This window comes from Panthera leo, chromosome E1 (genome assembly GCF_018350215.1).
Source record: "Panthera leo isolate Ple1 chromosome E1, P.leo_Ple1_pat1.1, whole genome shotgun sequence".
Lineage (NCBI taxonomy): Eukaryota > Metazoa > Chordata > Mammalia > Carnivora > Felidae > Panthera > Panthera leo.
Window position 1 is genome coordinate 2,657,641 of NC_056692.1, and position 26,889 is coordinate 2,684,529.

Here is a 26,889-nt window from a genome sequence, read left to right on the forward strand (position 1 = left end):
CAAAAGTTTATTCTGTACTTTTGCAGCATCAGGTAGGAGATAAAACTGGAGAGGGCCTGGTTTGGAGGTGTGAAGATTCCTGCGGGCTTCCTGCCTGGGCCAGGAGGGCACCAGGGAGGGCTTTAGGCTGTTGTCCTGGGAGGGCTGCTGGGGAGCTTGAGGGGGTAGAGGGGCATGCAGTGGGAGCCCTCACGTCAAACAGGTTAGGCAGCGCCCCAGGCAGACAGCGATTCTCCTGGCGGGTGAGGTAGAGTGCTTCCTTCAGCCAGCCCGGGCAGAGAAGAAAGGCAGAGAGCGGACGTAGGAGTCCAGTCGGGAGCGGAAGAGCTCACTTTGCACAGTCTGGCCCAGCGGGCACAGGGGATTCTTCACCACCAGCTCCACGTACAGCTATGGAGGGGAAGGGTGTTAGAGCCAGGCTTTGTAACTTCTTATTTTCAACCCCAAACCTAGTATATAACCTCAGGGGTGTGTGACTGCAAAAGGATTAAGGGCTGGGAGTCAAGCCCTTCCTGAGGAGAAAGCAGTGGTGTTTAAGGACATAAAGGGTCCCCAGGAAACTCCTGACTTCAACAGAGCCATGATACAGTAAGATTAGGGCAGGGAAGCGGAAGGAGTCTTGAGGCTCTAAGTGGCCCTGGCTGTTGAGGAGCTTTAGGGGAAGGAAGGGTCCCAGGGGCTGGCACTGACCGCACTGTAGATGTGATGCAGTACATCTCGGATGGGTCCGACGCCCAAGTCAGTATTCATGACAACCTTGATCCCAGTGGGTGTCTCGTAGTAATGAAGTTTGTAACGGCTAGTTTGGAAGGCCAGGAAGCCGTCCTTCCTGCAGAGATGATGAGGACGTTAAGGAACGGGAGCATAATCTCTCCCAAAGAGATACTTTAGATCTCGTCTAGGTGGACTCCCTAAACACCTCATTTGTAGGAGCCTCATTTGGTAGAGACACCTCCCATTTTCACCCCTCAATTCGGCCCCTGCACGCAACCTCTCTACCTTCAGATCTTCCCCACCCCCGTTCTGGCCAGCCCCAGCACTCTCGCTCCAGACTCAGCCCCTCTCTCTCTGTCTCCTTCCCCTCCCTTGGGGTCCAATGTCTCTTCCACTCCACAAAGTCTCCCGCACTCCCAAATTTCCAAGACTGGCCCTCCTTCCCTCAACATCCCTTTTGACTCAGCGTACATGTCTAGCGGGGACATCTTGCTGACAAAGGAGCGGATAGAGAAGAGCATGCCGTACATCAGCTTGTACTCCTAGGGGAGAGGGACAGAGTTAGTTAGCTCTCGGTTGTTGAAGGAGACGGCGTAGGGGTGGGAACCAGCCGGGGTTTGGAGAGGAAGGGCTGGGCCGGGACTGTGTGCGTTTGGAGATGCGAGGTCACCCGGATTGCGCGGGGCCCTCTCGTCACCTCCTCTTTGGGGATCCCCGCTTGCTTCTTGCGGTGCCACTCGCTGTAGTGCAGACACACTCCATTCCGGTCAAACAGGTACAGGTTGTGAACAGTCATCTGCAGGGCAGGGAATGTAAGCCTCGCTCCGAGACCGCCCACAGCCCCGGTGCTCCAGCTTTCGGCCCCTGACTCCCCCAGCTGGCGGGAACCCCTCCCCCGGACTCACCGGAACTGCTCCCCGTGCCCGTCACTAGATACTTCCGGTTTTTTGCGGCGCCCCGCCCAACCCGCTCCCCAACAGCAGTGGCGGGGCGCTAACTCCGCCCCATACTTCCCCCAGCCAATCCGTGCCGCGGGAGCCGCGCACGCGCGTCTTGGGCTGCCGGGCTCCAGAAGCCGTCCGAGCCGCTGCGAGGAAGAGCTCTGGGCTGGTGACGTCATCAAGCCGTGCGAGGCGGGGCTGCGGACGGTGGGCGGGAGGCTGCCAACGGTTTTGAGCGCAGGGAGGGCGGTGAGGGTGGGTGTGGAGGCGTCCTTGGTCTCCCGGACCGGGGCTCAGGGGAGGGGGACAGCCCCTTGTCGGCACCGTGGCAAACTGAGGGAGCTGAGGTCCGGCGGTGTGGCGAGGAGTCGCGAGGGGTGGTCGGGGTAGAGGATCGCAGGCTAGGCTTGAGGGCGGCGTGCCTTTTAGAGACGTCTGAGGAGGTGACCGAGTGTTTACGAAGTTTCTCTCGGGAGAGCGAGGAGGGAGGGAGTCTAGGGAAACTTACTATGGTTTTCTTGCCGGAAGGGGTCGGAGGGGATATACAAGAGGGTTGACCGTGGGTGGAACAGGTGCATGGCGGAGGGGTGTGAGCCGGTGGGGAGCCTGAGGTTCCTGCCTCTCCGAGACCGGGACCAGGTGAGGGGTACATAAGGCGGCTAGAGGGAAGTTAGGCCCTTACTGGGTTTGCGCCCGTTTCAGTTTGCACGTTGAGTTCAGTTGACCGGTGATGGCCGGTGCCAGAAGTTGATCCACAGCTTTCAGCCCTCCAGGGAACTGCAGGGGTGCTGTCGCTCCTCCGTCTTCTGTCCCCACCCACTCCTTGCTGCACCCTCCTTTTCCACCGTTCCCAGGAGCTGTGGAAGGAAATGCTTTTGCCCTCTCCCATGGCCTCGGAAACCGCCAGAAACCTTTCCTCTAACCAGAAAGCCTCCATACCGTTAGTCACCAAGGATCCTTGGCTTGGAGCCTTCCTCCTTTCTCCCAAATCTTCTTCTTCCGTGTACTTCCCCCCCTGGCCTGTCCTACAGCAGGACCAGAAGTTCCCAGCCGTACCGTCTGCAGTCGTCTCTTCCTTGTACCCATGGCGACATCAGCTACGGTTCCCAGTTCACCCCTCCGGGCTGAGGATCTCCTGAGTGATTCATCAGAAGCTCCTGGGCTGAACCAAATGTCCTCTGAGGTGACCTCCCAGCTCTATGCTTCTTTGCACCTCAGTCGCCAGGCAGAGGCCACAGCCCGAGCCCAGCTGTATCTGCCCTCCTCCTCCCCACCTCCTCATGAGATGTTAGATGGCTTGGCCCAAGAGCTGAGTCGCAGCTTGTCAGTTGGATTGGAGAACAACTTGAAGAAAAAGGTGAGAGAGGTGTGTGTTGGGGACCTCCAGGGTCTTGGAATTGGAGGTGGTTAAAAAAAAATAGCTTTGCTGAGATTTGAACCGCTCTTGTTGGATTTCACATTGCTTTTAACTAGAGTCCTTTAGGCTCGTTCCTGGGAGCAAATGTTTATGAGGCAGAGAGTGGCCCGGGGACACCATACTTGGGGAAATTGTGAAACTTAACTGGTGTGTTTTGGTCAGAGACACCTGCACTGTGCTTTTGATTGGCCCCCCCGGGCACTAAGAGTGAGGATAAGGACAGCAAAACGTGCTAAGCTCCTCCCAGCTCAAAGCTATTTTGATTGTATGGTGTCAAGTTCGGCATCTAAATCATTAAAACACAGCCTGATCAATCACACGTGCTACAGAAAGGGTAGTTACACGTGTTGGCTAGAAAAAGTGTCGTAAACAATTTGCAGACCAGTTGGGTCTCTCGCCACGGACTGTACGGTCTTCGGAGAAGAGGTTTGCTCTCTAGCTGACAAGCATCCTCCCCAGTCTTGTCTTAATGTGCCTGGTTAATTCATTCCCACTACTTGTCTGGCTTCTGCAGACGTTTGAGTTGAGTCCGTTCTGTTTTTCTTAGCTCTCCCAGGTGCCGGAGTAAAAATTCTTGGGTTGGCGGGGCGGGGGGTACCGGATGCCATCTGCCCTGGCGGTAGGTCGGACATAGGTTTTTCAGTGCGCATCTGATTTTCATGTTGCTTTTTTTTTTTCTTTCCCCCTAGGATGGTTCGAAGCATATCTTTGAGATGGAAAGTGTTCGGGGTCAACTTCAGAGCTTGCTCCAGACCTCCCGTGATACAGCCCATCGTGAGTAAACCCCTTGACCATGAAGAAGTGCACAGACGTAAGGGGCGGGAGAAGGTGGAGAAAGGAAGACTCAGGTTTCAGGAGAGGCTCCGGTTCTTTGGGAGAGGGGCCAGAGGAGTGGGTGCAGTAGAAAGGAAGGCCCTCTCCTCTCTTCTCCTTCAAGTGGTCCCCGTTCCAAAGTCTTACCTGACCCTGGCTCTGGGGTCCCTCTGGCTGCCTGCAGGGGACCCCCTCACTCCAGGTGCTGGCTCAGAGAGACGAGAAGAGGACTCCTTTGACAGTGACAGCACAGCCACCTTGCTGAAGTGAGTCCCCCTTGGGTTCTGCTCACTTGCTTGCCTGGAAAGCCAAGTGTTCCGTTCCATAATTCTCTCCTTCCTGCTTCTGAACCTCTTAAGGACCTAAGATGCTTGTCCCTCACCTTTCAGTTTTCATCCTTTCTCTCCTGGCTTCTAACTCCTTTACTTCAGGAACGTGGGCATCTCCTGCCTGGTACCTGGCTCTCTCCCAGCCTCTAGTCCTTCTTCCCCCGGAAGAGTCAGCTTCTTTCTGCTACGACTGCTACTGCAGGGAGCGTGGTGTGCAGGAAGGAGCGCTAGAGAGTGAATCACAGGACCTAAGTGCTGTTGAGGGCCCTGTCACTGTCTAGCTCCGTGACTTTGGGCAAGTCTCTTGCCCTTTCTGAGTTCCAGTTTCCACGTTTGTAAAACGTCACGGTTGGACTAGGGGATCTCAAAAGCTTTCCCCACCCTGACATTCTCCACCTGGTTTGCTCAGCACCCGGCCCCTGCAAGACTTATCTCCGTCCAGCTCGGCCCAAGCCCTGGAGGAGCTGTTTCCCCGCTATGCCAGTCTTCGGCCAGGACCCCCGCTCAATCCCCCGGATTTCCAGGGCCTGAGGGATGCCCTGGATTCAGAGCATACCCGTCGCAAGGTGAGTTACCGAGGCTTCCTTTTGAAAGCAGCAACGATTAGAAATAGGCCGGGTGCTGAACAGGGCTGAGGGTTAAGGGCCTGCAAGCCGAGACTTTGCTCAAGTGGCCCTTCAGGGTGGTCGTCTTTGCCCATCTGACCTAAAATGGCACATTCCTCCTCCTGGCGTTCAGTCGGGTTGCTCTGTTCTTTCCTTCATGTAGCTGCTTACCACAGCCCGATGTATCTCATTCCTCCCCTCTGAAATCTAAGCTCCGTGAGGGCCATACCCTATCTCGTTCCGCCCTGTCTTCCTAAGGTCTAGAACATGCCTGACGCGAAGCAAAGCAATGTCGCATAAGCGCGTGGTGAATGCACAAGCCTCGCTAGCTTGTGCGAAGCCTTTACAGGTATTGGTGACCTAGCAAGCTTTATCTTCAGCCTCTCTGAGGTGGGCAGAGAGAGGGACTAGGCAGAGGAAGCGTCAGAATCACTGGTTGTGTTGTCTCTTCCTTGATCTTAAGTCACCTGGGCATGGATGAAAGGCTTTCTCCTGTCTTTGCCGTGTTTCATCACTGTGCCCGATGAACTTCTTGAGGCAGGAGTGACCTCCCGCTCTTTGCCGTGTGGGCTGTCGCGCTGCTGCCAGAGGGTTCATGGGAATTCTTCTCGGGAGGGCCAGGAAAGGGAAGAGCCTGGAAGCTAAGCCCCTGTCTCCTGAGATGGTAGGGGAAGGCGTTGGAGGCTTCAGGTTTCCTGCACCAGAATTCCTGATTCTTCTTCTCCAAACCTCCTCTGTTCTGGGGACCCAAGCTCCCTGTGTCCAGCCCGTGTTCACCGAGAAGACCTGGGAAGTTTGATGCTTTGGTCAGCTTAGGGACGGTCACCCCCACTTGTCACCCTTCTTCCCAGCATTGCGAGCACCATATTCAGAGCCTCCAGACCCGAGTGCTGGAGCTTCAGCAACAGTTAGCTGTGGCTGTGACTGCCGACCGCAAGAAAGATGTTATGATCGAGCAGTTGGACAAGGTGCCAGGGGAGCAGAATGCGGGCGGGGCTCTCCATGGGGGGAAGAGTAAACGGGGTGGCCGGCCGGCATTTCTCTGCTCACTCTGGGAGCTGGGGCCCGGTGTGGATTTCCCGATCCTGGGAGAAGGTGGCTGTTGACCCTGCTCCTGCGGGCAGAAAGAGGGCAAAACAATGATTTTGAAATGCCATCTGACTCTCCTCTCCTGAGACCCTGGCCCGCGTGGTGGAGGGCTGGAACCGGCACGAAGCCGAGCGGGCAGAGGTCCTTCGGGGGCTCCAGGAGGAACGCCAGGCAGCCGAACTCACCAGAAGCAAGCAGCAGGAGGTGGGCAACCTGGATCAGAAGGCACTAGAACCGGGGTCACAGATTGGCAGGTGGAAGGGGGTTGAAGTAGCTCCGAAGCAGGGTTCCCGACCGATTGAGCCAGGGTTGCAGAAACCGATCTGCTCTCTTTTCACCATTTTTACTGTCAGAATTGCCTCATCTGTGTCTTCCCGGCTTTCCCCACACCCTGTGGTCTTCTCTTTGGCCCCCAAGTCATTTAGTTAGGTCTTCATTTTCTTTTTTTTATTAAAAAAATTTTTTTAATGTTTATTCATTTTTTAAGAGAGAGAGAGAGAGAAAGCATGCACAAGTGGGGGGAGGGGCAGAGAGAGAGGGAGACACAGAATCTGAAGCAGGCTCCAGGCTCTGAGCTGTCAGCACAGAGCCCGACACAGGGCTCGAACCCATGAACCGCGAGATCGTGACCCAAGCCGAAGTCGGATGCCCAACCGACTGGGCCACCCAGGTGCCCCAGGTCTTACTTTTAAAGTCTATCTCATTGACGCTTTTTGAACTATGAGTTCGTCAGTTCCCCTGTCTTGTGTCCCCCTGTCCCTGAAAGACAGTAACCCACCTGGAGCAAAGCCTTTCTGAGGCCATGGAGGCCCTGAGTCGTGAGCAGGAAGGCGCCAGGCTGCAGCAACGGGAAAGAGAGACGCTGGTGAGAATGCTGGACTGGGTTGATTCCGGTGGAAGCCGCTAATTACTTCTGGAGGGGTGCTTGCCGTTGGCGGGTTGTGGGAGCTGCACTGGGGGAGTGTTTCCCAAAGACCGATCTTAGAACACTTGTTCTGCAAACAGGGCTCTGCCACCAAGTCAGCTGAAGAGACTCGGCAAATTATTTCCTCGTTAGAATTACCTGGGGGATTACTTTAAAATGTAGATTTCTGGGACCCACTGCCAGGGGTTTTGATTCAGTGGGCATATGGTGGGGCTGGGAGCCTAAATGTTTTCAGCAGTTTCCTAGCTGATTTTGTTCAGCCAGGCTTGGGAACTGTAGCGTAGGGCATGGCGAAGCCGGGTGTGGGACGAGACTCCATCAGGTTTCTTACTGCTGAAGTGACAAGAGGATTACCCACGTGAACGAGCAGCCAGGTTTGGAACTCACTGTGTGCATGACACGTGCCTGCTACGTGCAGGCTGGTACTTGTCATCTTTAAGTTTTTTTATTACTTTTTTTAATGTTTTATTTGTGAGAGAGACAGAGAGAACACGGGTGGGGGAGGGACAGAGAGAGGGAGACAAAGAATCCAAAACAGGCTCCAGGCTCTGAGCTCCCAGCTGTCAGCCCAGAGCCCGACGCGGGCTCGAACTCTTGGACCGCGAGATCATGACCTGAGCCGAAGTCGGCCGCTTAACCGACCGAGCCACCCAGGCGCCCTTGGTACTTCTCATCTTAACAGGCTTTGTCCAACAGTATGGGTGATGGGTGCTGGTTGGCTGGGACGTGACTTTGCGGGCTGGATTTTCTGGTCTCCGTGGAACTTCTCTTGATGATGATAGCGATGGCTGTTGTGTACGGAGTGCTCACCGTGTGCCGGGCCCCCGTGCTAATTACTTCCTGTGCGCTTTGCACCGTAATCCTCACGAGGTAGACCCTGGCATGATGCCGTTTTGCAGATTGAGACGCGTGCCTCAGAATGCATAGGCAGGGACAGATTTGAACCCAGATGTACCTAGTTCCGGAACAGAAGCTCTTATTTACTATATCCTAATCCCGTGGGCTGGCCAACTGCTGTGTTTCTCGTGGACGTAATTCTCAGGGCGCTGGTCCTCTGTGTGGGGTGAGGGGACAGATTGCTGGCGTCGGGCGGGCTCGTAAGGACCTTGGTTTCCCCTGGGGCCATAGGAGGAGGAGAGGCAGGCTCTGACCCTGAGCTTGGAGCTGGAACAGCAGCGGTGCCGGGCTCTGCAGGAGGAGCGGGACGAGGCCCGGGCCGGGCAGCTCAGTGAGCACCGGCAGCTGGAGACACTGAAGGTGGCCCTGGAAGGGGAACGGCAGGCGTGGGCCGAGCAGGAGCGCCAGCTGGAGGAGCGCCACCGGGCGCTGCGGGACGACGTGCAGGCCCAGCTGGAGCAGGAGAAGGTAAGAGTGGCAGGCGGGGAAGAGGGAGCAGGTGCGGGGCCAGATAGCGGGATGAGGCGCGATGTCGGAATGTGGCGTGTAAGGGACTGGCGCGGAGAGCGCAGGGCTGTCGCCGCGGGACAAGGCTGAGGGTGTTAGGGGACAAGGCTGAGGGTGTTAGGGGCGCGAAGGGCTGGGGGGCGGCCACCACACGGACGGACGGCAGAAGAGTGAGCTGGGACAGATGAGGAAGCAGTCACATGTGAAAGGGAGAGAAGCAGCTTGGGTTTTAGGGTGGGGGAGGCTGACGCGGGGCCAGGGGCAACGGGGCGCGGGGACACGCGGTGCGTCCTTAGGTTTGATGTCCTCCCGCAGGGGAACACACAGAGGGAGGCCCAGGCAGCGCGGGAGGCCCAGCAGCAGCTGGCGCTGGCGCAGTCCGAGGTGCGGCGCTTGGAGGGCGAGCTGGACACGGCCCGGAGGGAGAGGGATGCGCTGCAGCTGGAGATGAGCCTGGTACAGGTCAGGGGGCGGGGCGTCTGGGGCGGGTTTCCTGCTTAGGGGAGGAGGGTCTGAGGCACAGGGACTCACGACTCCCAAGAGGAGTCCTGGCGAACGCTCCTCCCGGTTTTAACTAGAATCTTGACCTCGGCTTCTGCTTTTACAGCAGCTCCCCCCACCCCCAATCACAGGATGCAGTGCCTGGAACCCCAGGTGGGACTAAAGCCCGTGTGTGCCCCGGGTTTCTTGCCCACACGCACCTGCGACGGGGGTTCCTTTACGGAGTAGCCACAGTAAGAGACGAACAGCAGTAGCTCATTATAAAGTTGAACGCTCATGGGGCGCCCGGGCGGCTCAGTCGGGTGAGCGTCTGACTCTCGATTTTGGCTCAGGTCAGGATCTCGGGGTTCGGGGAGTTGGAGCCCCGACTCGGGCTCTGGCTGACAGTGTGGAGCCTGCTTGGGATTCTCTCTCTCTGCCCCTCCAAAATAAAAAAAAATTTTTAAAATTGAACACTTCTAAGTACGTACTGTAATAAAGTCATGTGAATGTCGTCTCTCACTTTCTCAAAGTATCTTAATGTCCTGCACTCACCCTTCTCCTTTTTTTTTTTTTTAATTTTTTCTTTTTTAAAAAAAAAATTTTTTTTTTAACGTTTATTTATTTTTGAGACAGAGAGAGACACAGCATGAATGGCGGAGGGGCAGAGAGAGAGGGAGACACAGAATCGGAAGCAAGCTCCAGGCTCTGAGCCATCAGCCCAGAGCCTGACACGGGGCTCGAACTCGCGGACCGCGAGATCGTGACCTGAGCTGAAGTCGGACGCTTAACCGACTGAGCCACCCAGGCGCCCCTTTTTTAAATTTTTTAAAAAAGTTTGTTTACTTTTGAGAGAGCATAAGCAGGGGAGGGGCAGAGAGAGAGGGAGACACAGAATCCAAAACAGGCTCCAGGCTCTGAGCTGTCAGCACAGAGCCCGACGCGGGGCTCGAACCCATGAACTGCGAGATCGTGACCTGAGCCAAAGTTGGTGCTTACCCAACTGAGCCACGCAGGCGCCCCTCACCCTTCTTGTGAGGATGGGGGAATGACAAAATGCCCCGGGATGGGGTGAAGGAGGTGGATGGCACAGGCGTTGTGACACAGTGTGAGGCCTCTGTTGACCTGACGATACCGTCCGAAGGGGGATCACCTGCTTCCCGACCGCGGGTGACTGAAACCGCCGAAAGGGAAACCATGGATGAGAGGGGACCACTGTGTGTGTAAAATGTGTGTTAGGGGAAGATTAATGAGGATCTGAGACCAGGTCAGTCTGCGAGGTTTTCCTTATTAACGGTTGACCTAAGGGGATACACCCAGTTTCTCGGTCAGCGAGACCTGTGTTTGGAAAAACAAACTCCTTTCACTTTGCACCCAGCCGCTTGAGTTGGCGGGCCGACCGCATGGAAACCAATGTCCTGAACGACCAAGGGTGTTAGTTCCGTTCTGTAGCTGTTTGTAAGCTGCTGTCACCTTCTGACCTGGCGGGTGTGTGTTCACTGAGCCTGCCGAACTGCCCCTGCGCAAGCTCCGTGCTGGGAGCTGGGAGCAGTCCAGGCCCGCAGGAGCTCGCCAGCTAGAGCGGGAGTCTGTCTGGCACACGATTCTCGAAGTAGCATGCTAAGTGATAGTTGGGGGACAGGAGAACTACTCTTCATTCGGATGTCGTCTTGTTAGTGAGGTCCCCAACCACGCTGAGTAAAACGTGCAACCTCTCACCGTCCTGTTCCCCTTCCCTGCTTGATCTTTCTCCTAATACACTACATACTGTACTTTAAAATCTTGTGTATTTTTTGAAGGCAAGGGTTTTTGTCTCTTTGTTGTTGAATCCCAGAATAGTGCCTGGCTCTAGTACTATTCAAGCCCTTGATTTCATATTCTTCTATCCATTTTTTTTTAGGTTTATTTATTTGTTTTGAGAGAGAGAGACAGAGAGAAGGAGAGACAGAATCCCAAGCAGGCTCCACGCAGAGCCTGGTGTGGGGTTCAATCCCACAAACCATGAGATCATGACCTGAGCCAAAATCAAGAGTTGGATTCTTTTTTTTTTTTTTTAATGTTTGTTTATTTATTTTTATGTGAGAGAGATCCAGCAAGCACAAGCAGGGGAGGGGCAGAGAGAGAGGGAGGGAGACACAGAATCCGAAGCAGGCTCTGGGCTCCGAGCCACCAGTGCAGAGCTTGGTGTGGGGCTCGAACGCACAGACCGCGAGATCATGACCTGAGCCGAAGTTGGACACTTAACCAACTGAACCACCCAGGAGCCCCGAGAGTTGGATTCTTAATTGGCTAAGCCACCCACGTGCCTCTGTTCTATCCATTATCGAAAGGGAGGTGTTGACGTTTCTAGCTATTACTGTAGAACTGTCCATGTTTTCCATCAAGTCTGTCCATTTTTTCTTTATATAATCTGGGGTTCTGTTAAATGCATATATGTTTATATGGTTATGTCTTCCTGATGTAACTTTTTTGGCTTAAATTTTTGTCTAATGATAACATAGCCCCCACCCTAGCTCACTTGGTTGCTATTTGCATGGACTGTCTTTTTTCATCTTTTTATTTACAACCTCTTTGTGTCTTTGTATCTAAAGTGAGTTTGTAATCCAGACAACATATGGGTGGATTACGTTTTGTTTTTTAATCCATTCTGCCAGTTTCTGCCTTTTAATGGGAAAGTTTAATCCATTTCCATTTGAAGTAATTACTGGGAAAGAATCACTTATTTCTCCCATTTAACTATTTGTTTTCTGTGTGTCCTGCTTGGTTTTTGTTTTTTGTTTTTTCAATTCCTCCATTACTGCCTTTCTAAGGTACATTGATATTTTGTGTACCATTTTGATTCTCTTCATTTTTCCTTTTCTGTACATTTTAGAAGTTTTCTTAATGATTACCTTGGGATTACAATTACCATCTTAACAGTAACCCAGTTTGAATAATACTAGCCTTAGTTTCCATAGTCAGTGATCACTGTTGCTACACATCTGTGTCCCTCTGCTTTCATGGTGTTATTGACACAGATTTGTAATTACTGTTTTATGCATCCGCCTTTTCTATCATATAGGGGAAAAAAGTTCCAAACTGAAAGTACAGTAATACACGGGGCGCCTGGATGGCTCAGTCGGTTAAGTGTCCGACTTTGGCTCAGGTCATGATCTCACCGTTCATGGTTCTGTGCTGACAGCTCGGAGCCTGGAGCCGGCTTCAGATTCTGTGTCTCCCCCCTTCTGTCTGCCCCTCCCCCCCTCTCAAAAATAAACATTAAAAAAACATTTTTTTTTTCAAAGAAAGTACAGTAATACAGACTTTTGCATTTACCTATGTAGTAACCTTTACCACTTTTCTTTATTTATTCATAGAGCTTCAAGTTACTGTTGAATTTCATTTCATTTTAGTCTACAGGACTCCCTTCAGCATGTTTCTATAGGTCAGGTTTGCTAGTAATGAGTGCTCTTAGCTTTTGTTTATCTGAGAATGCCTTAATTTCTCCTTCATTCTTGAAGGATTTTTTTTAAATGTTTACTTAGGAGAGAGAGGGAGAGAGAGCATGTGAGCGAGCAGGGATAAGGGGGCAGAGGGAGAGAGAGAGAATCCCAAGCAGGCTCCACACTCAGTGTGGAGCCTGACACCGGGCTTGATCCCACAACCCTGGGATCGTGACCTGAGCCGATAGCAAGAGTCAAGATGCTCAACTGACTGAGCCCCCCAGGAGCCCCTTGAAGGATTTTTTTTAGTTGACGGTTGATGTGATTTTCTTTCAGCATTTTAAATATGTCATTCCACTACCTTCTGGGCTCTCTCACTTCTTACAAGACATCAGCTGTATTACTGAAGTGCTGTTGTAAGTGACAAGGTCCTTCTCGCACTTTCTCCGTTTGACTCTTGACAGTATGAGTGTGACGTGTGGTAGTGCAGATCTCTTTGAGTTCATTGTGCTTAGAGACTGTTGAGTTTCTGGACTGGGTGGATTTATGTCTGTTACCAAATTTGGGAAGTTTTTGGCCATTTCTTCAAAAAAATGTTTTTCTGTTCCCTTTTCTCTCTCTCTCTCTCATCATTCTGGGACGTCGCTGTTGCAGGTGTTGGTATGATGTCCCTCAGGTCCCTCGGGCCCTGTTCATTTTTCTCAGTTGTTTTTTCGTTCTGCTCATTAGTTTGGGTAACTTCAACTGCTTATCCTCAAGTTCAATGGCCCTTTCTTCTTCTTGTTGAGATCGGCCATTGAGCCCCTTCAGTGAATTTTTAATAGCTTTTATTTTTGAGAGCGGTTTTATGTTCCGGGCAATGTTGAGCAGAAGGCACAGAGACTTCCCACATCCCCCCTACCTCCGCAGGGACATGGCTGTGTCTGTACATGGTCAACATCCCCACTAGCGTAGCGCGTTTGTTACAATCCGTGAATCTACACTGACACGTCACTATCACACAGAGTCCATAGTTTACGTTAGGGTTTTCTCTTGGTCTTGTACATTTTATAGGTTTGGACAAATTTATAATGACACGTATCCACCTTTACAGTACTGTACTTGGTAGTTTCACTGCCTTAAAAATCCTTTGTGCGCTGCCTGTTCATCCCGTCTTCCGTCCGACCCCTGGCAACCACTGACCTATTTACTGTCTCCATAGTTTTGCCTTTCCCAGAATGCTATACGGTTGGAATCAAATGGCTTGTAGCCTTTTCGGACTGGCTTCACTTAGTGCTACGCATTGAAGTTTCCTCTGCGTCTCTTCAAGGCTTGAGAGCTCGTTCCTTTTTAGTGCTGGATAATATTCCGCTGTCTGGCTGGACCACAGCTCATTTATCCATGCACCTGCTGGAGGACATCTGACCGCCTCTGACTTCTGGCAGTTATAAATAAAGCTGCTGTAGGGGCGCCTGGGTGGCTCAGTCGGTTAAGCGTCTGACTTCGGCTCGGGACGTGATCTCACGGTTCGTGAGTTCGAGCCCCGCGTCGGGCTCTGTGCTGACCGCTCGGAGCCTGGAGCCTGCTTCGGATTCTGTGACTCCCTCTCTCTCTGCCCCTCCCCCTGCTCGCACTCTGTCTCTGTCTCTCTCAAAAATAAATAAAACGTTAAAAAAAAATTTAAAAAAAAATAAATACAGCTGCTGTAAACATCCGTGTGCAGGCTTGGGCACGGACCTAAGTTTTTAGCTCCTCTGGGTAAATCCCAAGGACCGTGGTTGCTACATCATATGCTAAGAGTATGTAAAGAGACCACCGCACTGTCTCCGGAGGGGCGGTACCCTTTTGCCCTCGCACTGAGTGAGCGTTCCCGCTGCTCACACTCTCTCCAACGTAGGTTGTGCTCAGTGGGTTTTGGTCATTTCAGTAAGCGTATGTGGTGGCATCTAAGGAAATTTTCGTATCATCAGTTGTACTTCGCAGCTCCCCGGGTTTCTGTTTGGTTCTTTTTCATAACTTACGTCTTTTTGGTGAGGTTTTCTATTTGCTCCTATATCATTCCGATTTCAGTTTGCCGTCCAAATAGTTCACGGAGCATATTTAAGACTGTTGACTTAATGTCTTTGATTAATAATTCCAGTGTCTGGGCTTCTCCAGGAAATGTTCCTGCCAGAGTCTCTTCTTCCTTTGTGTTTTATTTTTAAAATTTTTAGTTTTAAGCAATCTCCACACCCAACATGGGGCTCAAACTCACAACCCTGAGATCAAGAGTCGCATGCTCAGGGTACCTTGGGTGGCTCAGTGGGTTAAGCGCCTGACTTTGGCTCGGGTCATGATCTCATTGTTCGTGGGTTTGAGCCCTGCATTGGGCTCTGCGCTGACAGCATGGAGCCTGCTTGAGATTCTCTCTCTCTCTCTCTCTCTCTCTCTCTCTCTTTTGCCCTTGTCCCACCTGTGTGCACTCTCCCTCTCTCTCAAAATAAATAAAAAGTTACCTCCTTTACCAACTGAGCAGTCAGGTGCCTCTAATTCTATTTTTCCTTTGAATGAGTCATATTTTCCTGTTTCTTTTTACATCTTGTAATTTGTTGTTGAGAACTAGACTTTTTTTTTTAATGTTTTTATTTATTTTTGAAAGAGAGAGACAGAGCATGAGCGGGGGAGGGGCAGAGAGAGAGGGAGACACAGAAGCTGAAGCAGGCTCCAGGCTCCGAGCTGTCAGGACAGAGCCCGACGCGGGGCTCGAATCCACAGACCGTGAGATCATGGCCTGAGCCGAAGTCGGACGCTCGACCGACTGAGCCACCCAGGTGCCCCAAGAACTAGACATTTTGAATATTATAATGTAATTATGGAAATCATATTCTCTCTCTCCCTGGATTTCTTTTGATGGCTACAGCCATTCATTTGTTTAGTGACTTTTTCAAATTATTTTTGCAAAGTCTGTATTTCTTGTTATGTGTGGTGACTGACAATTCTGTTCTGTTATCTGTGTGATTAGCCTGTGACTTGACAGATTTTCTTAAATGTCTGGATTCCTCTCCCAAATAAGTATATATGTCTCTTTAAATCTTTTTTTTTTTTTTAATTTTTTAACGTTTATTTATTGGGGGGGCGGGGAGGGGTAGAGAGGGAGACACAGAATCTGAAGCAGGCTCCGGGCTCCAGCTGTCAGCACAGAGCCTGACATGGGGCTCAAACTCATGAACTATGAGATCACTGAGCCGAAGTTGGACGCTTAACTGACTGAGCCACCCAGGCGCCCCTCTTTGAGTCTTCTAATTGATGCCACCAGGGAGGCCTCTGCAGCCCAAGGCACGCAAAAGAAAGGTGTTTGTTTGGTCTGGTTCCTCAGGGAGCCTTCAAACTGATCAAGACACCCAACCCCACGTCTTTGGAGGGCAGGGTCCTTACTCCCCCCTGCTTCAGCCAGCCACTCTAGTTTCCCGGACTACAGTTTCCATGGCTGCGGAGCGGCTGAGCGCTGGGGGATATCAGCGCTGGTACCAGAGTTCAGCAGCCTCTGCTTTCGGCAAGCACTCTCCTGGTTGCTTAAGTGTCTGATCTGGTTCCAGAATTCCCAAATAGTGGATTTTGATCATGTTTTTCTCAGCTTCTTGAAGATGTTTCAGCAGAAGGACCGACCCCTGCATTTTCCTACCCTGCTGTTTTCTGGGACATCGCTGTTTTTAAATTCTGTTTCAAGTAAAAAAAAAAAAAAAAACACCATACAACATTATTAATGTTGTTCTCTAAAGTCAACAGTCATTTAGAGGGGTCCATGTTATTTACTATTTTCTTTGCTGTTCTAACTTTCTCTGACCTCGGACCTCCTATCTGGATCTTTTTCTTGGTGGAAAAAATCTCTCGTGTGTATGTGTATGTGTGTGTTTTCGGTTAGTTATTTTAGTTTGAAAACGTCTTTATTTCACATTCATTTTCGAAGGAATTCCTGGATGTAGAATTCTAGGTTGGTAGTTATTTCAACATATAGAAAATACCATCCTGACTTTCATTATTGCTGTTGAGAAGTCAGCTACCAGTTGGCCACTGTTACTTTTAAAATTTTCTCCTTGTAGTTTTTATGTTTTACCTGGGTGCATGCATATATATATATATATATATATATATATATATATATATATATACACACATATATGCACATCTTTTTAGGGATTCATTTGGCTTCTTGAATCAGTATGGTGTCTTTCATCAGTTCTGGAAAATTCTCAGTCATTATCTTTGCATTGCCTCTGCTCCATTGTCTCTGCCATCTGTTTCTGGAACCTGATTAAAGCTAATGTACCTTAGCTCTCCTCCTAGATCTTGTTGTTCGGTTTATATTTCACATCTTTTGTGTTTCATGCTCACTCTGGATAATTTCCTATCTTCCAGTTCACTAAATCTCTGTTCAACGTTGTCTAATTTACTGACTGAGGTTTTAATTGTATGTATCGTACTTTTTCATTTTACAAAGTTCTCTTTTTATCTTCAAATTTTACTGTTTCATAGTTTCTTGGTTTCTGATATTTTCACATTTGTCTTCGATTACTTTAAATAGTTGTATTATCTGTAGATAATAATTTCAGTATCTGAAATGTTTGAGGATCCTTTTCTGTTGTTTCTTGTTCTTGCTGGTTCCCATGGAATTTCCTCGGGTCCTTTTTCTTTTCCTTCCTTCCTTCCTTCCTTCCTTCCTTCCTTCCTTCCTTCCTTCCTTCCATTTTTGGTTTAATTTTAAGTAGGCTCCACACCCAGTGTGGGGCTTGAACTCATGACCCTGAGATCAAGAGATGGACCCTCTACCGACTGAGCCATCCAGGTGCCCTGGGTTCTCTTTATTTCTGATCGTATGTTGGAACTTTGTATTTGAAAGATTGTGGGGATAAATTGAGGCCTGCAGTGAAGATTTGCATTTGCTTCTACCTGAAAGACACTACAAAACCAGGATTTAAACCACATTTTAAAGGTTGGGATCGCTCTATGATTAAAGCTGAGCTTTACTTTCGTATAGGCTGTTCTACTTCTGTTCACCTTCATCCTGAGGATGAAACATACTAGAGTCTCAATTTATTGTGGGGAGGGTCTCCACTTAGATATCAACTTATATGGGCCTTGGCCTTTGATTTCTGTTCATGTGCTCTTGAAAGACAGTCCAGACCGGATAGGCAGATACCTCCAGGGCAAAAGTGACTGTCTACCCTGCTGGCTAACCTGGCTAGGTGCCCATTTCCCTTTGCTTTGGCCTAGTAATTCCATGCTGGTACATCTTTGGTGCTTTTTAGGGAGATATATATGTACGTGTATATATATATATATATATATATATATATATACACGTACATATATGTATACACACACATACATACGTATACATACACACATATATATACACACATGTATATGTATATATACGTATACATATAGCCATATACATATATATGTATACGTGTGAATATGTATATACATATATATGTATATATATGTATATGTATATCTGTGTGTGTGTGTATATACATATATATATATATATATATATGTATATACACACTCTCCTGAACAACTTCCCCTGCCAGTATTAGGAATGTGAAGATCTCATGCCAGTCTTGTACTCTAAAGTAGCTTGTAAGGTTGGATTTCATATGTGTTTCTTTTCTTCTTTTTTTTTAATGTTTATTTACTTTTGAGAGAGAGACAGAGCGTGTTTGGGGGAGGGGCAGAGAGAGAGGGAGACGTAGAATCCAAAGCATGTTCTAGGCTCTGAGCTGTCAGCACAGAGCCCCACATAGGGCTTGAATCCACGAACCATGAGATCACGACCTGAGCTGAAGTTGGATGTTCAACTGACTGAGCCACCCAGGCGCTGCTGTTTCTAAATTCTTACACATTAAAAAAAAATTTTTTTTTAATGCTTATTTTTGAGAGACAGAGACAGACAGAGTGTAAGCAGGGGAGGGGCAGAGAGAGGGAGAGACACAGAATCTGAAGCAGGCTCTAGGCTCTGAGCTGTCCACACAGAGCCCAACATGGGGCTCGAACTCACGGACCGTGAGATCGTGACCTGAGCTGAAGTCAGGTGCCCAACCAACTGAGCCAGCCGGCTGCCCTCATATGTGTTTCCTGAATATTTGATATTTGACGGCCAATGTCGTTTCTTTAACGTTTATGGAAATATTTAGGCTTTCTGTTTCTTGAATTATTTTTGGCTCTCTCTTTCTGTATATCCATCTAGTCTAAACGTTCTAATTTATCGACTTAAAGTTGTACTTAATTTTATTTTTTTAACGTCCTTGGCATCTTTTCTACTCTTTCTTTCCTGATAGTGTTCTCTTGTGTCATTTCTCTCATCCTTTCTTTTTAAAATCATCTTTGTTGTAGTTGAATTGAATGAGTTTTCAGAGAATTAACTTTTTTCTTTGGTTTTATTCTGTTGTTGTTTTAAAAATCTTGTTAAGATGGATGCTTGCTTATTCTTTTCCAGTCTTTTCTAAGTTTCTCTATGAGTATTCATTTAAGTGCATCCTACAACTTATCCTATATGGTATTTTCCTTACTGTTTGGTTCTGAATAATATGCAGATTTTTAAATACGATTTATTTTTGACCTCCTGGGTTATTTCCAAACATACAGGCTTTTTCTTTTTATATTTTATTGTTGATTTATAGCTTAACTTTGTGATCAGAGAGCATGGTCTTTTTAAAAAATTACGTATGTGTATTCCACACAGCTTTTTGTTTTGAAATATTTCTGTCTCAACGAAATGTTGCATGAATGGTATAACGAATGGCTCTTAGATTCACCCATTGACATTTTACGATGTTTGTTGTCTGGTTCACTGTCCCTCTCTCTCCCTTCCTCCACCCCCAGCACTGGAGAGTTTGTTATAGACATGAGGGAATATGTTAGTACAGATAGATATACACTGTGATTGTTAAGAGTTGTATAATGTCTCAATGAATGGGTGAATCATAGTTTTCTTAAGCATTTTCCTTTCTATGAGAAGTCTACATTGACTCCGGTTTTTTCACTCTTAAGAGCAGCACTGCAGTGAACATGATTGCAAGTAGATGTTTGGCACCCCTTCTGTAGGATAGATTCCTTAAAGTGGAATTGTCGGCCCACAGGGAGTATATATCAAATTGTCCAATAGAAGAATTTAGGGGGGCACCTGGGTGGCTCGGTCGGTTGGGCGTCCGACTCTTGATTTTGGCTCAGGTCATGGTCTCAGGGTTGTGGGATCGAGCCCTGAGTCAGGCTCCGCGCTGAGCGTGAAGCCTGCTCAAGATTCTGTCGCTCTCCCCTTCTTGCACTCGCTTTGTCTCTCTCTAAAACAAAAATAAAAATCAGCTTGTAAGAAGGTAAGTTTTATACGATGTGGGGCTTTCTTCCCCACAATTTTTTTTTTTAATTTTTTTTTCCACGTTTTTTATTTATTTTTGGGATGGAGAGAGACAGAGCATGAACGGGGGAGGGGCAGAGAGAGAGGGAGACACAGAATCGGAAACAGGCTCCGGGTTCCGAGCCATCAGCCCAGAGCCTGACGCGGGGCTCGAACTCACAGACCGCGAGATCGTGGCCTGGCTGAAGTCGGACGGTTAACCGACTGCGCCACCCAGGCGCCCTCTTCCCCACAATTTTTAAAAACTAAACACAGAAAAGAACGTGTGTTGTTGCGAAGGGTTGATGCAGGATTGGAAACTGTCTGGGAGAGGGGAGGGGGGTGGGCGGCAGGAAGACACGAAGGGCCGTGTAAGCCATTTCAAGCAGCCAGAACTTTATTCTTCAGGCCGGGGGGGGGGGGGGCATTTGGACGGTTTCAAACAAGGAGATAAGTTGAGCCCATCTGTATTCTGGAATATTCACTCAGGCACAAAGTGCGAGATCTGCTGGGGCCGACGTGACTGAGGGTGGAGGGTAGAATAGACGTGAGGAGATCAGCGAGACGTGAACTCATACTGAATTACTGTAGTAGCGAGTGAGGAGTAAATTTGCTAGCGTTTAGGAAGTAGAATGGAACGAGCCGGTTGGAGGCGGAAAGAAGCAGGATGGGGTCCGGGATGACTCTGGGTTCAGATGGCTTGGTGGTTTCGGTGGAGAGCCGTGCCACGAACTAAGGCACGAAATACATCCTAGGAGGGAAAGGACTGAGAGTGGAAAACCAAACGAGCTACACTTCGAATGTTTTATTTGGGGTGTATCCAAATACACATATTCAGTAGGCCTCTGTGTGAGTGGGCTTAAAGCCTGGAAGAAAGGCCCAACTAAAGACAGATTAGGAAGTGTTTTAGGGTAGAAACAGTAGCAAAAAATATGGCCTAGAGGCCACGTGTTTATTACTGACACGTGACCCGGAGCGTCAGCTGCTGTGTGGTCAGGAAGAAGACTGAGGACCTTTCTGGGCAGCTGGGGCCGAGGAGCAGTCAGAACGGGGTCACGGAGCTGTGGCGTCGGGAGCGTGGCTTCGGAAGGAAAGGTGGACGTGGGTGGTAGGTGTTCCAGAGACATCACCGGATGGGCTGAGACCCAGCCTCTGTGGGACTTCAGAATTAGGGTCCTCGTCGTGAACGGCTGTGAGCGGAAACGCGGTTTCAGCGAGCGGGAGGAGGACTGTGAGGTGACAAACCGGAGACCGTGCCGCAGCCTGATTGTGCTTTAGGAGGACGGGACGGTGCCTCCTGCCGGGCGCCCGCCGAGCGTCAGGCCCTGGGCCGCCTCGGACACACGAGAGGTCTCGTCATCCTGCCCCACCTTTCTTTTCGCTACGTGTAGATTTTTCTGCCCACGGCCCTCTCGACTTGTGTGTGCCACGTGCGTGGTGTGGGAGGACCTCGTGGCCCCGGGAGGAAAGGGGTCCTCTTTGAGTCCTCGTGACAGAAGTCTTGTTCTTCGGCCCTCAGGCCTGTGAGGGGGGTGCCGGTCGGTGGGCTTTCTGTCGCCTGGCGCCCTCCGTCCCGGGAACCGAGCCCTCGCCTCACCCTCCTTCACCACCAGGCCCGGTACGAGAGCCAGCGGGTCCAGCTGGAGTCGGACCTGGCCGTGCGGCTGGAGCAGCGGGTGACAGAGCGGCTGGCTCAGGCCCAGGAGAGCGGCCTGCGGCAGGTGGCCTCGCTGCGGGAACGTCACAGGTGCGCGGCCCGCACCGGGGCCCCTGGCGGGCGACGTCACACGTCCATATCCCCTGCGGTCCCTCTGCTGGCTCCCAGCCTGCTGGCTGCCGTCGGGCCCGGACCGCGTGTGTCCGGGGCAGGGCCGCCGTCGACCGTGTGGGGAGGGCGCGGGGGCCCATACCTGGCGGGTGCGACAGATCTCCAGCCCCCTGGCCTTGGTGGGGACGGTGCCGAGCTGTGACCTGTGCCGTCTCCAGAGCTGCCCCGAGGCCTCGAACCTCCTCCTGTGCCAGATCCCTTCTCCCCTCCTGGATTTTTCTGGAAAAATGCCTCTTCAGTGAATCACCGTCCCATAAATCTTCGCCGCGGCGACTGCTCCCGGGGTCCCCGTCCCAACACGCCAGCTCTGTCCTTCCCCCTTTCCCGAACCCACCACGCCTCGGCCTGTCACACGCACGCCTTCCGCCTTTTCTCCCTTGATGGCGTTCGTCTCCGGACTCGGTCCTCCTTCCTCCCCCTCGTCCCCCCAGGAAGCAGCTGCAGGACCTGAGCGGACAGCACCAGCAGGAGCTGTCCGCCCAGCTGGCCCAGTTCAAGGTGGAAATGGCGGAGCGCGAGGAGAGGCAGCAGCAGGTGGCGCAGGACTACGAGCTCAGGTACCGTCCCGCCGGGTCCCTGCCAGCCCGGAGCCCGCTCCCCCCGCCCCGCCCCTGCGGGCCTGTGCGCGCCGCCACCGGACCCCCGCCGCCTGGCCCGCTGTCTCAGAGGCCGCGCGCCCCCTGCCCCGTCTCTCGTCAGGCTGGCCCGGGAGCAGGCGCGGGTGCGGGAGCTGCAGAGCGGCCAGCGGCGGCTGGAGGAGCGGCGCGCTGAGCTGGTGGGGCGGCTCCAGGCCATGCTGCAGGCCCACTGGGCAGAGGCCAGCCAGCTGCTCGGCGCCACCACCCTGCCCCCGGACCTCCCGGTACGCACGGCCCGCTCTCCCGCTGCTAAGTTCTGTCCTAGGGCCTGCCCGGGGGGAGGGGGGCCCGCCTGTGTACCTTCTCGAAGAGGAACTGCCTCCTCAGAGGTCTTTTTGCCACGGTCACGGCTCGCCCCCACTGACCCCTCGCCTTGGGCACGGCTGTCTCCCCCCAGCCCGGGGGGGGGGGGGGGGGGTGAGTGGTACCTGCTACCAGTCCTGCCGGGTGGCCGCTGAGTTATGACGCGAAGGGCCGAGAATTGTCGCCCAGTCTTGCCCCAGAGTAGGGGAGGGGGGGTCTCACCCCAGCCCTTCTTTCTTTTCTTTTTTTTTTTTTTAATTTTTTTTAATGTTTATTTATTTTTGAGAGAGAGAGTGTGAGCAGGGGAGGGGGGCAGAGAGAGGGAGAATCCGAAGCAGGCTCCAGGCTCCGAGCTGTCAGCACAGAGCCTGACGTGGGGCTCGAACTCACAAACCGTGAGATCATGACCTGAGCCGAAATCAGACGCTTAACCGACGGAGCCACCCAGGCGCCCCTCTCCCCAACCCTTCTTATTTATGTTGGCATCTCCTACTTCCTTCTCATAATTACGAGATTTTTATCTTTAAGCGAAAATATTTTTTGGAATAGACAATAATATGCACGTGGTAAAAACAGAAATCCAAACAGTTCAAGGAGGTGCACAGTGAAACGTAATCTCCATCCTGCCCTGCACCGCGGTCTCTGGGCACGCTCCGCTCTCCCCAGAAGCAGCCTCTGCTCCTGACTTGTGTGCACACCCCGCCCTCAGTGGGGGGCCTTCCCCACGTGGCTGTGCGACTTTTCATTTGACCACGTGTTTGTCGTGAACATCAAAGTCGTTTCCTGTATTCTGTTTCTACTCAGCAGTTCTCAAATACCGTTCAACCATGCCTTCGTGCAGGCATCTCCCTAAAGTCCTAGAAATGGAAGTTTAAGGTCGAAAGTACACATTTTTAACTTTGATAGAAATTTGATAGACGTTACCAAACCTCCTCTTATTTGGAATCTTAAGTTTGTAATCAAAGCGTCTGGGCCACATCTTGTCTCCTTAAATGCACAGGGCGTTGATCCTTGTTCTGTGTCTGTCTTGTGCCCAGGTCCCCACCACCAGCCCCTCCAGCCCTGGGCCTCAGGAGCCAGAGAAGGGCGAGAGGAGGCTCTGGACTCGGCCTCCCGTGGCCGTGGCCCTGAAGCCCGTGTTGCAGCAGAGCCGGGAAGCTGGGGCAGAACAGCCACCGCGGGTTCTCCGCAGCCCCTCCCCAGACCTGAGCCCCCTGCTGGGCCCCCCTTTCCAGAGCCAGCATTCCTTCCAGCCCCTGGAGCCAAAGCCGGGCCTCACTTCGTCTGTTACCTCTGGTAACGGGGGACAGAGTCACTGGGGTGCCCCCTGTACATGCACTGCCTGACTGGCTCCTCTGACCCAGCTCCCTGTCTGTCTGGGCGGGGCTTGAGTGCTTGGTTCCCCAGATGTCTCGGGGACCATAAGGTGCAAGGAGCCGAAATCCACTCAAGTTGGCTCAAGTAAAGGGAGTGGGAACTCACGGGGATCGGATGTCACTGGACTTCAGGAGAGCTGGCGTCGGGACCAGGGGCGTTCTCCAGGCTGATTTGGGGCCATCCAGGCCCTTGACTCTGCCTCTCCCCGCACATCTTCCGCTGGTAGACCAGCACTCTCTCTCAGGTCTTGCTCTTGTGACGTTGGTTCGCATGTGGGTTTGACCAGCTGTGACACTCCAGCCGATACTCTAGACCATCTTTTTTTTTTTTTTTTTAAATTTTTAAATGTTTATTTATTTGGAGATCGAGTGTGTGCGTATGCGTGTGAGTGAGTTGGGGGCGGGGGGTCAGAGAGAGCGAGAGAGAGAATCCGAAGCAGGCTCTGCACTGTCAGCACAGATCCTGACGTGGGGGTCGAACCCACAAACTATGAGGTCATGACCTGAGCCAATATCAGGAGTCAGGCACAACCAACTGAGCCCCCTGGGGGGCCTTAGACAACCTTCTAGAGACCTCGGTGTCTCTGTTTCTTGGGTCCAGTTCAAGGAGAGGTGATGTGATGGGTTGGTGACCACTTCTTGGACTGGCTGACCTTGAATGTGGCTCTCCCTGGCTCAGCTGCGACTTGGGTGGATGGGGACGCCCTGCGTGGTGCAAACATGACCACCAGGTCGAGTGAAGAATGAGGGCTGAGTTCCATCAGGATTTTAAATCCAAAAGTTGTGTAACCATAATTAAAAAGAATGAGGGCGTGTTCTGGTGAGGGGGACCAGAACATGTCTGTTCATCGTGAGCCATTCTGAGTATTGGTTTCTCTACTTCGAGGAGTTGATGGTGGGGTTAATTTATTTAGAGCCTGAGCCCCACAGCTCTCTCCTGGTCCACACTTTGTGGAACTCAGCTGTGCCACCTGCCAGTTGCCCCCCAACCTTCTCTCTCCAGCTGTTCTAAACGTTGGTTGTCCTCCCCCAGCTGTGATGCCCTCTTACGTTACTGGGCCTCTTTCCTTGGGGGCATTTGGAGGGTTGATTTGTGGAGGAGTCCCCTCCCCGCACAACACACGCTGGGCCGGTTCGCTTTCCAGCCGGGGCTTTCTCTACCGCTGGCGCCTTCCACCCTGATCACCGCCCAGAGCGGCCGTTCCCTGAGGAAGATCCTGGATCCGACGGGGACGGCTTCCTAAAGCCGGGGCTGCAGCCCCCTTCCCAGCTGGACGGCCTCAAACATTTTTTGCACCAGGTAAGCGAGGGCCCACCCATCCTACCTCGTTTCCTTCTCCCCTTCCTCATTCTCTCTCCCCTCCAGGAGTCCAGGACTGTGGCTGCAGCCGCCTTTCGGGACTGACAGCTTCTCTCGCGGTCTGTCTAGATTCCCATCGCCTAAGTTCTGGAAGGCGGCCATCCCTGGCCCTTTCTTCCCTCTGCCTCCCTCACATTCCCAGGGCTCTTTCTTCACTGGTCCTCAGGGAGCCTCACTGTCTTGTCCCCCCAGCTGCTGGAGATAGTACCGCAGAGCAGCGAGGCCCCCTCTGTTGAGCTTTTGCCCCCGAAGTCTGGTGAGTGGGGAAGGTGGGAGCCGCGGAGGTGCGAGAGCCTAACGGAGGCGAGGCGATAGGGCTTTCTCGGCTCCTGCTCTGTTTCCCGAGCCCTGCGCCTCTTGCCTTTCGCTAGGCCCCCTGACTGTCCCATCTTGGGAGGAGGCCCCGCAGGTGCCACACCTCCCGCCCCCTGTTCATAAGACTAAAGTGCCCCTGGCCATGGCGTCCAGTCTCTTCCGGGCTCACGAGCTTCCCTCAAGCCATTCACAGAGCAGCGGCCTCCGGGCGGGCTCCCCAGAGCGAGATGAGCGGCCGGGAGGTGAGGAGGGAAGGTGTCGGCTGCGGGGCCCGGGGAGGCGGAGCGAGGGCCCTGGCGTGACGAGCGTCACCGATGCGCCTCAGGTGGGGACGGGCTCGCACCCGCGCGGCAGCTGATGGACGTGTCGCAGCTGCTACGACTGTACCAAGCTCGGGGCTGGGGGGCTCTGCCCGCTGAGGACCTGCTGCTCTACCTGAAGAGGCAGGAACACGGCAGGTACCAGCCTGGAGCAAGGGCAGGAGGGTTAGATGGATGGAGCCTGGACCCGCGGGAGACGGCCCAGGCAGGGGAGGGAGGGTTGGGTGCTGTCCACCGAGAGGCGTCTGTTCTCTTCCGGGGCAGCCGGTGTGGGCAAGCGGAGGCCCAGCCGTCCCCTCTCTTCCTCTGCGACTTGCTGCTCCCTCCACTGTTTGTTCTTCTTCCCGAGAGACTGGGGAATAGCTTTCCCTCCGCCGTCGGGGAGCCCCCCGTCCTCACCCTCCATTTGTGTGGCAGGACGGACAGCCGAGGGGATAATGTCCCCAGAAGGAACACGGACTCCCGCTTGGGTGAGATCCCCCGGAAAGAGGTGAGGGAAAGTGAGGCGGGGGCGAGGGGCGTGCGAGGGCCCTCACCGACTGGTTCCTCCCCCGGCCGGCTCCTTGTCTGTTGCCTCACCTCTGTTTCCTGTCTGTCTTCTGTAGCGTGGTCTCCCCTTGGCTGGCTGACTGTGGCCCTCTCCATGCACGGTGCCCTTCTGGGGTGGTGGGGAGGCTGACCCCCTTCTCTCCTCCCTCGCCTCCCAGATCCCCTCCCAGGCTCTCCCTCGCCGCCTGGCTGCTGCAGCCCCTAGGACGGACAAGCCTCCCGCACGCAGGAAGGGCGGGCACCAGGCCCCCAGCAGCACGAGGAGTCGGGGGGGCATCTGGAGATGAGCCCCTCGCCCTGTCTGCTCTTCTCCTAATAAACGTTCCAGAGTCTGTGTTCGGGTCTCTGACTCCTCGGAATTTGACAAAATGGAGATTTTATAAGAAGCTACTTTGTAAAGGAACCTCATTCTATTTGAGTATGTTTTTTACATGTTACATACACGTTTGTTTTCTCTTCGGGGGAAAAGACACGAATGCTTCGAAGACAGCCCGCCTCTGGCTGGCTTTGAGAACACTCCGTGAGCTTAGGCCCCGCGTGTCACGAGCGGAGCATACGGAGTGATTGGCTGTGGTTGGGCGTGGAATTATGGATGATTCTAATTTTCTTCTTCAGACATTTCTATATTTTCCACATTTTCTAAAGCAAGTTTGTATTGATCATCAGAACAGACAAACTTTTAATAAAAGAGTAAGTTAATGGTA

General features: G+C 52.1%; 2 protein-coding genes across 10 annotated transcripts; one reads left to right on the forward strand and one right to left on the reverse strand.

The window, feature by feature from the left end:
* On the reverse strand, window positions 1–1,707 carry TRAPPC1 (trafficking protein particle complex subunit 1). Its single transcript, XM_042914907.1, has 5 exons — window positions 1,620–1,707; window positions 1,412–1,510; window positions 1,186–1,256; window positions 691–829; window positions 1–390 (listed from the first exon to the last, which is right to left on the reverse strand). Exons 2-5 carry the CDS (start codon window positions 1,508–1,510, stop codon window positions 262–264), a joined length of 438 nt encoding a protein of 145 aa, XP_042770841.1. The 5' UTR covers window positions 1,620–1,707; the 3' UTR covers window positions 1–261.
* A 99-nt stretch (window positions 1,708–1,806) lies between these two features.
* CNTROB (centrobin, centriole duplication and spindle assembly protein) lies at window positions 1,807–26,889 on the forward strand. 9 transcript variants are annotated; one of them, XM_042914901.1, is made up of 19 exons: window positions 1,807–3,021; window positions 3,762–3,846; window positions 4,070–4,151; window positions 4,624–4,780; window positions 5,671–5,787; window positions 5,996–6,112; window positions 6,675–6,773; window positions 7,962–8,198; window positions 8,553–8,699; window positions 21,110–21,243; window positions 21,756–21,881; window positions 22,024–22,186; window positions 23,303–23,561; window positions 24,787–24,941; window positions 25,194–25,257; window positions 25,373–25,558; window positions 25,642–25,774; window positions 26,054–26,106; window positions 26,344–26,889. In XM_042914901.1, the coding sequence occupies exons 1-19, from the start codon at window positions 2,740–2,742 to the stop codon at window positions 26,388–26,390; spliced, it is 2,643 nt and encodes an 880-aa protein (XP_042770835.1). In that variant the 5' UTR covers window positions 1,807–2,739; the 3' UTR covers window positions 26,391–26,889. The 9 variants fall into 9 exon arrangements, with proteins under 9 accessions (XP_042770835.1, XP_042770832.1, XP_042770839.1 ...); XM_042914898.1 differs by having other exon boundaries at window positions 8,553–8,693; window positions 26,054–26,126; XM_042914897.1 differs by having other exon boundaries at window positions 1,808–3,021; window positions 26,054–26,126.

Coding starts and splice junctions, on each gene's coding strand:
- TRAPPC1 (XM_042914907.1), bottom strand. CDS start 1,510: ATGACTGTTCACAACCTGTACCTGTTTGACCGGAATGGAGTGTGTCTG. Junction 1,257..1,411: donor CGGGGATCCCCAAAGAGGAG/GTGACGAGAGGG, acceptor CCTCTCCCCTAG/GAGTACAAGCTGATGTACGG. Junction 830..1,185: donor AAGATGTCCCCGCTAGACAT/GTACGCTGAGTC, acceptor TCATCTCTGCAG/GAAGGACGGCTTCCTGGCCT.
- CNTROB (XM_042914897.1), top strand. CDS start 2,740: ATGGCGACATCAGCTACGGTTCCCAGTTCACCCCTCCGGGCTGAGGAT. Junction 3,022..3,761: donor TGAAGAAAAAGGTGAGAGAG/GTGTGTGTTGGG, acceptor CTTTCCCCCTAG/GATGGTTCGAAGCATATCTT. Junction 21,244..21,755: donor TCGCTGCGGGAACGTCACAG/GTGCGCGGCCCG, acceptor TCGTCCCCCCAG/GAAGCAGCTGCAGGACCTGA.